Here is a 14,214-nt window from a genome sequence, read left to right as displayed (position 1 = left end):
TTCTTTTTTTTCAAACATAAACCTGTTATGTAAACTTTAGATGAGGATTTCAAAACATAAGAATAAATTTTTGAAGCCCTACAATCATAAAAACAAAAACAACTTCTTTATAAAGATTATTTTCTTAATCTTCATCAAATTGTTTACCACTTTGATATTAGGCTGCTTTTTGCAAATATATCTTACCCACAAGAAGCAGATAATCAGTTAATACCAAATTTTTGTCAATGATTTCTAATATATTATAGTTTTCTAATTTGTAATTTTTCACCACTGTGAAACCATTTAGTTAAAGAAATATGATAGCATTTATTAGACAATGAAAAATTAAGAATTTTATTAACAGCTATTGACTCCAAAACAGTTTCTTCTAAAACAATTTCTTGGTCTACTGTAAAGGGTCATCCATAAAGTACGTACGCTCATAGGGGGAGGGGGGGAGGTCTTCAAAAAGCATACAAAAGCGTATGGGGGGGGGGGGGGATGGAGGGGGTTCAATTTAAAAGTATGTACTTCGAATTTTACCGCTGGGTTTTGCTAAAATAAAAAGCTTCTTAAATTAGCAAAAGGACACAAAATTTGCTGTTTCTACATCCCCTCCAATTAAGGAGTATGGGTAGCCTACCCTCGACACTGGGTTTTAGCCTTTGTTTCCAATATTAATGATCTCGCGTAAGACTCATTTTTTACTTACTAAAGAGAGGTGCCTGAAAAAAATGTCCGTCTTAAGTATAGTTTATTTTTATTTAATTCGTTATTAAAGTAAAAAAAAAAGTTCAATATGGAAATCCATGTTGAGCTTTTTTTTTTTGCTTTAATAATAATCGAACTCAGGTCTCCGCTGTCGATTTCCTACAGATTAACCTCTTGGCCAAGCACACACATTAATAGTGTGTAATTTAACTTTGTTTAAATTAATATTTGTATATATATTTAAAGATGTTTTAAAAATGTGCAAACAAAGGGCTTTGAGGTCGCATAAATTATCTAAGGTACCCTCCACCTTTTTTTTTTATTTTTATTGAGATTATTATTATTAACTTTTTTATTGAGAAAAAAAAGTTAAAGGGTATTTGAAAAATGTATGTACTTTTTAAGAGGGGGTGGGTACTTAAAAGTACGCATGGCAACAGAGGGAGGGGGTCAAATTTCAAAATTTTTGGCATACGTACTTTATGGACAACCCCTAAGTAAATGGCCTGATTTGTTGCATTTAAGTTGCTGGATGTTTGAAACATGCAGCATAATAAAGTATTTACATTGCAAAACATTGTTTTGCAATGTAAATATTTCAAAGAAAAATCCATGTTTTATACCTAATAATTGCAATTAAATATAAATACAAAATTACAAACTTTTAAAATTATTTCCAATGGAGAGTTGTGAGTAGTTTTAGCAACATGTAAGGTTATTTTTAGTAGCATGTTGGTACGTGATATAGCTACCTGAAAGCCTATTTCAGTATTCTGTGTTATTGGAATAAGCTGAAGCAGGCAATCAGTTAACAAAAAATCCACCACAAAATAATGTAAGTACTCAAAGAAAATCTAACTATTATTAAACCATTTTAATAAAATAAGAATAAAACAATTATGTAAAACAGACTGTAGAAGATCTGTATGATAAAGATGTAGAAGATATTAAAACATAGTTGCAGAAAGTTTAATTTTTTAGTTGATGTTTGCAGATGGTTGTCCTCTTCTAGTTTTGTCTGAATCTACTGTAGAAAAGCTGAATGAAAACCTATCACAATCAGTTACTATAAATAACTTTCGACCAAACATTGTTATCACAGGATGCAAACCAGAAAGCGAAGTAAGAAAATCTTATAAATTTTTTTGTGGGAAAATTTAGTATTATTTTTCTATTTGTAATATATTTGTTTATATTTGTTAAGTAAATAACTTTTAGTATGATTGCTAACTTTTAGTATGATTGGCGCTTGCTTCAAATAGGGAGTACCATAATAAAAGCATTATACCCTTGTGTAAGGTAAAGTGTTTTTGAATGTTTTTAAATGTGTTTTTTAGTTACTGACATATATGAACCAATAGTTTCTTTTTTGTAAAGATGTGTTGCAACTACTGTGGATCCATTTTCTGGATGTTTAGACTCTGATGGAGAGCCATTAAAAACAATGAGAAGGTTGTTTTTTTTTGTTTGTTTTGTTAATTTGTTATTGACCTCCTCAAGGTCGAGAAGGCCACTACAGGTGAGGAGGCTACTTAATAGTGGCTAATAACCCTCTCTCAACTCTATAACTCCGAAACACAAACCTTGACGAACAAAGCCGCTGCGCAGAGAAACAAGTTGAGCGCGGTACTACCAGGGACGTGGTGGGGATCGAACTTGGAACCTCTCACTTATGAAGTGAGCGCTTTACCACTAATCCACTACCGCAATGATTTGTTTTCATAAATTTAATGACACTTAAATTTATTTAAATCACTCAAGTTCAGTGGCTTACTTAGTGGTATATAAAAAACTCCTTTTACAACTTTTTCACCAAAAATGAAATGGCTTGTGTTAATACAACTCGTCTATTTATTTTTCAACAACTCGTTATTACTTGTATTTTTTTGACTTTTTTGACTTTTTTAAATTTATTAATTATTATTTATGCTTTACATTTTAGTTCTTATAAGTTAATTGGATTGTAGTTAGATTTATAAAATTTTCTTATTGGGTAAAAATATTTTTAATAATGCAAATATAAAAGAATTTTTTAAAAACATATATAAATTTTCTCTAAAAACTTATTTTAAAAGAATATAAGTTATAAAATGTTTAACATTTTATTCTTTAAGCAAATAAAAATATTTCATTGAAATATTTTTATTTGCTTAAAGAAGGATTAGGCCATTGTAAAAAAATGTGAATTTCTTGGCGCCCTCCAATTATTTTTTTCCTCTTAGCAAGATATGTATACCAAATTTTAGATCATTTAATGTTTAATTAAAAATGTTTTAATTAAACATTAAATGATCTAAAATTTAGAAAATGATCTAAAATTTAACCCTAGCCAATCCAAATTACTGGTTTACTGAGTAAATTAAGTTTTTTTTATATTTATTTTTTAGAATTATTAATATTGACAAAATTATCAAGATTCATAAAAATTTACAGAAATCGGTTAGATGTCACTCATAGTTACAAACTAGTCAATGAAGTGACACCTAAATAACATAAAAAGCACAGACAAACCACAACTATATATTTACTTGTAAATGTTATACGTAGGTATGATATTTACTATTAAATATATTATAAAAAATATTACTCTTAAAAATATATACTAAATATTATTATTATAATTTAAAATTATAATTACTATAAGAGAATAATAAAAACATTAAAAATCTATTATAATATAAGAAATAATAAATATTGGTGATATAAAAGCTAAATTAATATACAACAACAGTATATTACTTCCTGACATTAAAGCACATAGCGCAAAACAAATTAATAATATTTTGAATAAGTTATTCACACAGAAATTACAAAGAAACATATTCAAACACAAAGAAACACATTCAAACAATTTTTAAATTTTCTGTTGAGTAGTAGGTAATCTACAAAAATAATTTTTTTCAAAGCCTTTTTTTTATTGGAGAAATATACTGGTTCCATTGGGAGAAGCATTGGTGTATAAAAAACTTTTTTTTTTTACAAGTTGAGTGTATTAAAAAAAGAAAAGTATAGCTTACAATTTTCTGTGTTTCTGGTGCAATGTTTATGTATTTCATTTGTTTTGATGAAAAAATTGGTCATCAGATCTTGTTGGTGAAAAGTCATTATTCTTATAGAAAAAGGTTGTAAACAAATAATGCAATTTAGTAAAAAATTACTTTTTTTGACACCGAACAAACAGCTTAGTTAAGAATATAAAGAGTAATAAATCATTCTAAGAGTTTGGAAAGAAACATCGTATCAAATTAAAGAAAGTATGTTGTTTGCTGGCGTAAGTTAATTACACCAAGACAGATTTCATCAAGATAAACTCCAAGATTCTTTATGTATTTTGATGGAAGACTTTTTTTTCCCCAGTAATTAAAGTTTTATGTTATCAAACCTTTTTTAAGGGGGATGAAAAATAACATACTCAGTTTTGTTGGCGAGAAAATACAATTACCATTTAACTAACTACTTAAATGAAGATCTTCATTCACTTTTTTTATAAATCTTCGTAAGTGATTTATTTAAACAATGAAGATCTTTATTCACTTTTTTATAAATCTTTGTAAGTGATTTATTTAAAATATATATTAATGTATAAATTTCTGTGTTGTCATCAGCACCTCATATAAATTAATATAAATATATTTAAATATATACAAATATAAATTTATAAATTTTTGTGCTATACTACAAAATTTGTTAATGAGCAAGATAAATCATTTATATATAATAAAAACAATAATGACCCAAAAATGCAATACCTTGTATTCCTTAATAATATAACTTTTTTATGAGAATGTTGTGGTCAAATATATCAAAGGCTTTTGCTTGGCCGTAGACAAGTGGGGCTTGGGGGGGCTATAGCCCCCCACTTTTCGATTTGTTGTGCCTCTGATAATATTTTTATAAGCAATTTGAAAACATTTATATAACCTTATTTAAATATCTATAACTAATTTCTTTAATTGCGAAACAACTATACAAAAATATTTCGCATTTACATGAATTATAAAAATAAAAATGCCGCAAATATGTAAACTTAAGTAAATAACTGTAAATTTTACGTTACCTTTTGAATAAAAAAAAAGAACTCGTTGTATAGAACTTGTTACAACATGGTATTGAACTTGCTACAACTAATAAAAAGCTATTTTGTTCATGTAAGGCGATTTTTTTAAAATAAATTTGCCTTTTCCTTTTTTTATTTAGAGTTTTAAGTTTCATGAATTTAATAATTAAATTTAAATATTATCAGATAATATTTATTATCTAATAATTACAGTTTGCACAGATTTAAATAAGTTTGTATTAATTATAGCAACATTACGTAACAATCTATTATATGATTTACTTCAGTGGTATGTCTTTAAAACGAAAATTGTCTGGTGCAGAAGTGAAGCGTCGAAAATGACTGAAGGAAATTTTGGAAGGGGCAGATACCAATCGCACTATTACTTCTTTCTATGTAAGAACTGTCATCTCATCAATTTCTTGTAACTTTGCCTCTACCTCTAGCCCTGAAGCTACAGCTACTACAGCATTTTTTTTTTTTAATAATACTTCGAATTCTAATGGTTTTTACAGTGCTTTTACTACTACATCTCTTGCTAACCCTGATACTGCTGCTACTACTTCTTCTTATACTGGCTCTGTATCCACTGTTCCTTCGGCATCATCTTCTAGTTCTGTCTTTAGTTTTTCTTCTTCGATTACTAACTCAGCCAACAATGATGTTAACTCTGCCTCTAAAAAGCATCTAAGTAATAGTCCGCATCAACCTGTGTTAGTTTTTCCAAAATGTACATGTGGTAGTCAGAAGCGATCATTTTGTCAGCAATGGCACAAACTGTTTTCATGGTTGCATTACAATAAATGTAACAATACAGTTTTATGCTACTATTGTATGCTAATGGAAATACATAATTTATCATCTTCAAAATGCAGCGAGGATGTTTTCACAAAAACTGGATTTTCTAATTGGAAAAAGGGTTTACGAAAATTCCAGAAACACCAAAATACTCTTTCTCATTGAGAAGCCATCGAGAATGTTAAAACTATTCCTTCAACAACTAAAGATATTGGTGAACTTCTCAGCAAAACTCATCCACATGAAAAAATGGAAAATAGAGCAATGTTAATAATAATCACAAATATTCAATTTCTTGCCAGACAAGGTATTGCTCTGCATGGTGATTACAATACAGACAAAGATTATAAAGAATTTAATTCAAACTTTTCTCAGTTACTTAATCTCAGAAGCAAAGATAATCCTGCTTTGACTAAATACATGAGAAAGTCGCAAGATAAATTTACGAGTGCAGCTATCCAAAATGAAATTATGCAGATAATGGGTCTCACTATACTCAGAAAAATTACATCCAACATTTCTGGAAAATGGTTTACTATTATGGTAGATAAAACCACAAATCAGTCCAACACTGAGCTAATGGTGATTTGCTTGTGATATATAGATGAAGATGACTTGGAAGTGCATGAAGTGTTTGTCAGACTTTATAGTATGGAAAACACATCTGCTGAAAGTATTACTGCAACTATCAAAGATGTTCTTATGCGGATGAATCTTTAAATTAATAATTGTTGCGGTCAATGTTGTGATGGTGCCAGCGTCATCACAAGTTGGAGTTGCAAAGAGAATAAGTGACCTCGAATCCAAAGCACTATATTTCCATTGTTATGGTCACGTTTTGAACTTAGCAGTACAAGATAACTTAAAGCTATCAGCATCATGAAAAGTGCTGTGAACGCTGTTCATGAAATTACAAAGTTGATAAAAGCATCTTCCAAATGTGAATGCCTTTTCAAAAAGATGAAAAAAAATACTCTCTTTGGGACACTTGGTATTGGTATACTCTGCCCTACACGCTGGACGGTAAGTGCAGAATCATTTTATTCCATCTCTCAAAACTATGAGGCTCTGCAAGTTGCTTGGGATAAAGCTAAATCTGAGAAGGAGGACGGTGAGATCGTCGCTCGAATAGGCAGAGTTGCAGCACAAATGGAAAAATTCCCTTTCTTGTTTGGAATTGAATTGGGCAAGACTATTTTATGCGTGGTAGACAATTTATCAAAAAGTTTGCAAAAGGTTTCTTTCGGCTAGTGAAAGTCAGAAAGTTGTTGAAAGAACTTTGATTACATTTAAATCTATCCAGTCTAAAAATTCATTTGAGCTATTTTGGAACCATATTGAAATCAAAAAAAAAATTAATTCAACTAGAAAAACCCGCCATGCCAAAGTACCTCGTTGTTTTGAAACAGGAGCATCTGCATCAGTATTACCTGAAAATTCTAGATTTGAATGCTTCAAGACTGCATGCACAATTACAAGTTATGCATGAATCCACAACTGAACTATTAGACACTCTACAAAAAGTCCTTAATTTTGTCAGATAAGATATGAATGGATTTCCTATAAACCTTACTGTTGTTTATTTAATAATTATGACTGTCAGTGTATCTCAAATTGACTAATATATGCACTAAAATGCGTATTTGTATGCTAATATAACACATAATTTTTTTGTGTATTACAAAGAAGCAAATGAAGTTGAAAAGGAATCATTATCAAAAATTAGGAAGTTGATAAAATTTATTCTTCTGATACCAGCAACAAATGTCACTAGCAAGAGAGCTTTCAGCACACTAAGAAGAATCAAATCTTGGTTAAAAAGCACCATGAACCAAGCACGGTTAAACTGGTGTATGCTATTAAATATGCACACACAAAATACTGATGAACTTAACATCATAGATATAGCAAATGACTTTAGTAGCCGAAGTGAAGGTAGAAAAACTGTATTTGGACAATTTTGAAAAAAAATCTTGAAACTGCTATAATGTTTTATAAAATTCTTATACTATATAAAACTTGAAGTTTGTAGCCAAAATTTGTTTTCTGTTTCTGATCTGATATTAATTTCCGAATCACGTACGCATTCGTAAATATTATATTTTAAGGCAGAGTTTTACTTCATATTATTAAAAATATTTTTAAGTAATAAATTACTTCAAAAACCTACAAGATATCACATTTAAAAAAGTTAGTGTAATACATACATTATAGGCATTACTACAGAGTGCCGAAGAGTTTTATTGTTAAGAGACATGTTATTTGCACCCCTACTCTTTCTAGCACCCACCCTCCCCTCCCCCCCCTTTCCCCCCAGATTAAAAAAGTTGTCTACGGCCATGTTTAGTAATGCTAATAAGTGCATAGGAAGTAAAATGTTTTGACTAAAATCCAAGCTGTCAAAGATACAAACACTCAGAATTGTGTAAAAAGTGGTAAATATGAGAATACAGTAGTCAATCTTTTTTATGGATTAATCTTTTAATGGACTTAATCTTTTTTATGGATTGATACAACAGAAGCAGTTTTTAAAATATCAAAGAATATACCAGATACAAATGAAAGATTAAATAGTTAAAAATTATTTGCAAGAAGTTTAAACATAGAGATTAAATTGCTGTTAGGTCTGGAAGCTTTGCTAGTATTAGAAAAAAGAATAGTACACAATATTTTGTTTTTGTCTATAGGTTTTGTGAATATTTATTGATGAGTGTTTTTTTTTTTTCTTTTTTTTTTTCTGGAACTGAAACAAAGAAAAAATTAAAATAATTTTGAGTTCTCATTGAGATCATAGATCATAGAGTTGTTAGAAGATGAGCAGAAAGGGTTTGAGTTAACTTTCAAACAAATATTTAAAAAATTTCTGATACCATTCTATGTAGATTTCAAATTTTTATCATTTTCAGTGAAGAATTCATAATAAAGGTTCTTTTACATTGACTTATGAAAGTAGTAAGTTTCTAGAAGTTTAAAATGATTTTTTATGTCTATGTTACTATGATTGTCTATTTAAAAAACTTGTTTAATATTCTTTATTTTAATTGAAGATTATGCATGTAATCTTTAGTTTAACAACCTTAATCTAGCAGTACTAGCTGACTTTTATTAATGAACCATGTTTATCTAAAAGAAAATTGAAACATTTGAAGAACTCTTCAAATGACTTATTGCTTTTCAAAATCTAATCAATTATATTCTGAATAAAGTTGTTACATCAAGAATATTTGCGGTGATATTTAACTTGCAATATAACATTTTTTATCTGGTTGTATTAATTTTGTGATTTTAAAATTGTGGGATGTAAAATAGATGATTATTTCCATTAAGCACACTTCTGATAATCAGAAAAAGAATTGTTTTCAGTACAACATGTTTCACTGAACAATTCTTTGTGAACTGAACTCATGAACTCAGTATTCTTTCATATATGTGTAATGTTAACAACTCAGTAGAAATAACATTTTGTCTTAGAGCTTTTTGTCACTTGTAGTGTCTAAAATGTCACATTACCTGAAATATCCCACTTATTTAAGAAATAATCCTAATATCTGCCTACCTTGGTGGGTGGAGGATATTAGGATCATTTTTGATAATTTTAGGATTATTTTTGTTTGGCAGATCTTGAAATAAAGTCTGAAGCAAAACTCCTAGATAACACAGGTCAACAAAAAAAAAAAATTTCTTCTGGTGCCGAGCAAACAATTTGTTTTTTGTATAGCATTTCTCATTTTGATTTCAAATATGCAACTCATTTTTCACCATCATGTCAAGTTGTAAAGATATTTGGGTTCAAATCTTGAGTATTTGGGGTAAAATCCCTAATATTTTCAAAAAAAAAAGTTATTCAAAAGTATGTCAACCCGGGTCTCAAAAGAAGCGTATTTTCATAGAGAATTTAGAAAACATAAATATTTATCCTTTAAATTTATTAACCAAAAAATTATATGAATAAATGCTAAAGATTCTTAAAAGAATTGTAACACAATGTTTCTCAGCAATAATACAAAAAGTACTTACTTTTAATAAAAACGAATATTGACATACTTTTGAATAACTTTTTTTTTTGAAAATATTAGGGATTTTACCTCAAATACTAAAGATTTGAACCCAAATATCTTTACAACTTGACATGATGGTGAAAAATGAGTTGCATATTTGAAATCAAAATGAGAAATGCTATACAAAAAACATATTGTTTGCTCGGCACCAGAAGAATTTTTTTTTTGTTGACCTGTGTAATATGCTACAAAATTTGACCTTAAAAATGTCATCTGTCTATTTATGAATTAGGTGGTCTAGTACAGTTCATATTTGAAGTAAGGGTTTAAAATAAATTCACAGTAATGAAATTTTGTACACTTTTGTACAAATTTTGGCAGGGGTGCAAAAATTATTTTTGAGGTGTATTTTTTTTTTATATTAATTGTCAAACATTTTTTATTTATTTAATCTAATAATTTATTTATTTTTTGATGTTTTTAATTCAAGAACTTGGATGTGTATGAGAACATAGTAAATTTAAAGTCCACTAGTGTCCTTTTTGTATAAAATAATGTGTCATATAATCATCGATTGTATGCATTGCAATTTTATGAACAATCGTTGTCTCTTTTTTATATATATGTTATATTTCAAAATATTAACAGCTATTAAAGTTTACTATGAAAGTAGAGAACTATGGAAACTGAAATATTGAATTATTACTATGGAAACACAGTTAAATCCATTTGAAAAAAATTTTCAAATATTTTATTGCTTTTTTCTATTTAGGGTTGCTTTTCTGTTCTGTAATTTACACTGTGTCACATTTTTGTCCTTGAGCTTAAAGTGCAACATTTCAATTGCTTACATCTAAAGACTGCGAAAAAATGACTACATTTAGCACAGACTTTGATTTTATGACCACAGCACAAAAAAAATTCGTTTATATTGAGATATGAACAAGAAAAATTTTCTATTTTTATTTATTCAGTTTTGTAAGATACAATGATGTTAATTTTTGCATGTTGAATATACAAAAACAGTAAAAAATCACTCAAAAAACTTTAAAAGGGAATAGATTTTTCTAGATTTCCAAGTTTACTGTAAATCACTTTCACGAAATACTCCCCAAATGTAGACCCCCATCAGGTTTCTCTATACCATCCTTGACAACAATTATCAAAGTCCAATATATCTAGATGAAAGTGCTTGCCTTGCTCCTTCTCGTGTTCCCCTTGAATTTATCAAGATATGACATTATGCTTCCCATTTTGATATGACTCTTTTTATGTTAATCAAAATCAATTTTAATTAGTTTTCAGCTTTGTGATAAGGCATGAATAACTGCAACAAAATTGTTTCAAACCGCTCTCTTCTGCTCAGGCTCCTGAACAGAATGTTCAGGAGCTTGACAAATTCATCACATTCTATGGTCTGACGAAAATATCAGCTCTTATATAAGCCTCCAAACTTAGCTTTGGAATAAGATTTTTGGCGGGCTAAAAAGGTGCCTACTTCTTTTCAAGAATAAATGCAAATTGCTTAATGAGGTCTAACTTGATAAATCCCAGAGAACTAGGTATATTGCTACTAGTCCTGTGATAGTGCGCTTTAGTGCCCAAGAGACAAAAGAAGTAGGAAAAGTTTGCAAAATTGCTTTAAAGCCCCATGAGGAATGAGACCGAAGTCTCCTATGACCTCCCATCCATAATCGTCATACTTCAAGGCATTCAGCATAATCTTGACACTGGTGTAATCCTCTTTGAGATGCATAATGTGAGCCATCGGAATGGACATGTAGTTTTGTGAAACAACACAGCTTTGAGGCACTTTTTATAAATCAGAAGCTCAGCACTCAAGTTGGTAAGGTTTCTGATTAGGTTGTTGTCGTCTTCATAGTAAATAAGTATGGGGATAATAATTATGACTTCCTCTCCTCAACTACATTTGCGAACAGTAATTTGTATCGCCAATATCTGCTTCACTGTCAGACTTGCTTCTTCTCATGAAGATGGCTAATTCTTTTTGATAGGAGTGGGAACAATCGGCTGGGGCTGTGTGGAACTGGGCAATGGACTAAGGAATGTCTGGTGAAGCACATTTGTGCCTAAATGATGTTTTGTGGAATTAAAAAGGCAGAAGTAGCTGTTGCTTGTGTAATCTGTCGGTTTTTGCCAAATTCGCAGAAAAGCAAATTTCATGGCTCTCTTTTCTCATAGCACATATAAATAATTATATTGAATAAATCTTGTCTTTATAAATGTTCCCACACGTAGCAAAGTTTATATGCTGGATCCAAACAACCTTATGATGCCATTCAAATAAAATAATTGCTCTTCAAATCCATTTTTTTTTTCTTTTATTCACGAACTTGAACTGAAATGTTGGTTCGAGTCACGTCTTGTATAACTAGTATTTTTGGATTTGGGTGTGTAGTTTTTTTTTTTTTTTTTTTTTAATTTTAAAAACGGCAAGGTTAATTTTGGTGAAGAATTTTATGGAGATTCCAAATCAGCAAAAAAAAAATTTTTCAATAATGTCTTGCTGGTCAGCTTTGTTTTGAACAGAAAAATGACTAAAATATGACTAATTAACACGGCGAAACTATCATTAAAAGAAAGAAAAAAATTCTCAAATTTTTTGATTAACTCAATAATTGTTATGGTAAATTTTAAGATAATTGATTATTTGGTTCAAAAAGTCATAAAAATAAACACAGAAAAGAAGTTTTTGTGAAGGGTATTTTTACAAAAATCAGGCACTTTCATATTTTAGACAAAGAATGTTACGGTAAAGTGTGTTGTTTTTTTCCTGTTTTTATCAAACTTTAAAAGTAAGAGGAGTTTATTTTTGTGGGGAATTTTATAGGGAATTTGAATCTGGAAAATAATAAAGTATGTTTTGTTGAAAATAATAAAGTATGTCTTGTTGGGGGGAACGCTTAATTTTCAACGAGAAAATGACTAAAATATGAATAATTAAAGAAAAAAAAATTGTAAATTTAAGAAAAAAAGAATTTTCAATTATTTGATAAACTCAATATAAATTATGTTGAAATTTATGAAAATATCATATTTTGTTAATAAGTCAAAAAGAAATAAACACATAATGGGGGCTTTTGTGAATATTGCTTTTAGGAAAATTTGTCGATTTTTTCATATTTTAGACAGTGAATGTTATCGTAATGCAGCGTGCGCTATCTTTTCTAAAAAAATAATAAGTCAAACACTTATATATTGTTATAACAAACAGTGTATTATATACTAATAAATTTTACAATATATATTATATAATACTGAAATCTTTATTAAAATTTACATATAATTAACAATTAATAGTTTATAAATTTTATTTAAAATTTGTGAGTCCAACTAAGTTATATTTAGCATTGTTTGTGCTCATTAAACCTCTACTGATTTCTTGTGCTCTTATAAATCCTACCAGCTTCTCATGGGAATAAGTTTTTGCACAAGGAATTCAATTAGAATAAAATATCCCAAGGTCCCTCTAATGCAAACATGCAAACAAAAATTTTGAAAAAGTAACTTTAGATGAACCACTTATTGTTTTGCAGGACAAAATACTTAATGATTTTTCAGCTGATCAGACTTACGAATACAGAATTGTAACAGCAATAAGATCTGGAGTGTTACCTAAAAATTTAATAAACCTTGAAATAGGTGCTGTTTTTCATTCCAGATGGCTCACTACAGCCAACAGTTTTTGTAGATTGTGGATTTCAATTCCTTTTCTAACAGAAAAAAAACCTTAGAAATCTGCGCTTAATTATTGACTTTATAGTTGGTCCATCTAACCAGAAAAACATTACTGGTCAGATGGACTTCGGCGTATTTTATTCCAATTGAAACAATTTTTTTTTTTTCTTTTTTTTTTTAAATTTTATTTAGGTGCCCCAAGAAGTCCTTACGGTCTTATCACAGGTCTTATTACGGTCTTATCAAAATTTGTTGTCAGAATATTTTAAAACAGAAAGTAAAAAGTTATGGTTTTTTTTATTATTGAAGTGAAAAGGTTTTGCGCTATTTTTTCTTGCTAAAAGGGTCATAATAAATCTTGCTACGGTTGTACATTAAAAAAAACTTTCATAAATACAAGTCTAATTATTTTAAATAATTATTTTAAATAAGTCTATTAAAAGTAGTTATTATATTTAAAACATTATTTTTACTTATTTTTTGTTTGGTGACTCATCTAGTTGTTTGATTATGATTATAAAATAATGGTGTTGTATAAATTATTATTTATTTTTAGAGTTTGCGCCGCCTCAAAAGAAAAATTTCCGGATTTCGCAGGGAAGCCCATATTTGGTTTTAATTATGGTGTTAAGAAAAATGGAACTATAAAAGTCGGCGATCCCGTATACAGGATTTCTTAGATTTTCTGTGCTTCAAGGCGGCATGTTTTTTGAATTTTTTTTTTAATTTTTTTTTTATATCTAGTTCAATTTTTGTTTGTTTTTTAAAAAACAAAATCTTATTATATGTATTTTACGTACGTACTGATGACCAAAAAATCGGTTAGCACATCCTATATTAAACTTATTTATATGGCTTTTTTGTAAATATGAATTTTTATATGCTAATGTATTTTTATATAATTATGAACACTTTTAGTCATGTTTCAAAGTAACAATTACACTTTTTTAAAGAATACTTATAAACTAC

The 14,214-nt window shown here is 28.8% G+C and overlaps 1 protein-coding gene across 1 annotated transcript in view; it reads left to right on the top strand.

Moving 5' to 3' along the window:
- LOC100203408 (mitochondrial amidoxime reducing component 2) overlaps nt 1–13,994 on the top strand; it is a 29,306-nt gene extending 15,312 nt beyond the window's left edge. Inside the window, exons 4-7 of the mRNA XM_065806167.1 lie at nt 1,675–1,815; nt 1,931–1,992; nt 2,071–2,145; nt 13,802–13,994. Coding sequence (XP_065662239.1) covers nt 1,675–1,815; nt 1,931–1,992; nt 2,071–2,145; nt 13,802–13,925 — 402 coding nt within the window. The 3' untranslated portion in view covers nt 13,926–13,994. The remainder of the gene's footprint in view (nt 1–1,674; nt 1,816–1,930; nt 1,993–2,070; nt 2,146–13,801) is intronic.
- The last annotated feature ends 220 nt before the right edge of the window (nt 13,995–14,214 follow it).

This window comes from Hydra vulgaris, chromosome 09, assembly GCF_038396675.1.
Source record: "Hydra vulgaris chromosome 09, alternate assembly HydraT2T_AEP".
In the NCBI taxonomy this organism is placed as follows: Eukaryota; Metazoa; Cnidaria; class Hydrozoa; order Anthoathecata; family Hydridae; genus Hydra; species Hydra vulgaris.
The sequence above is the reverse complement of the archived record's forward strand: the minus strand, read 5'-3'. Positions and strand labels throughout refer to the sequence as shown.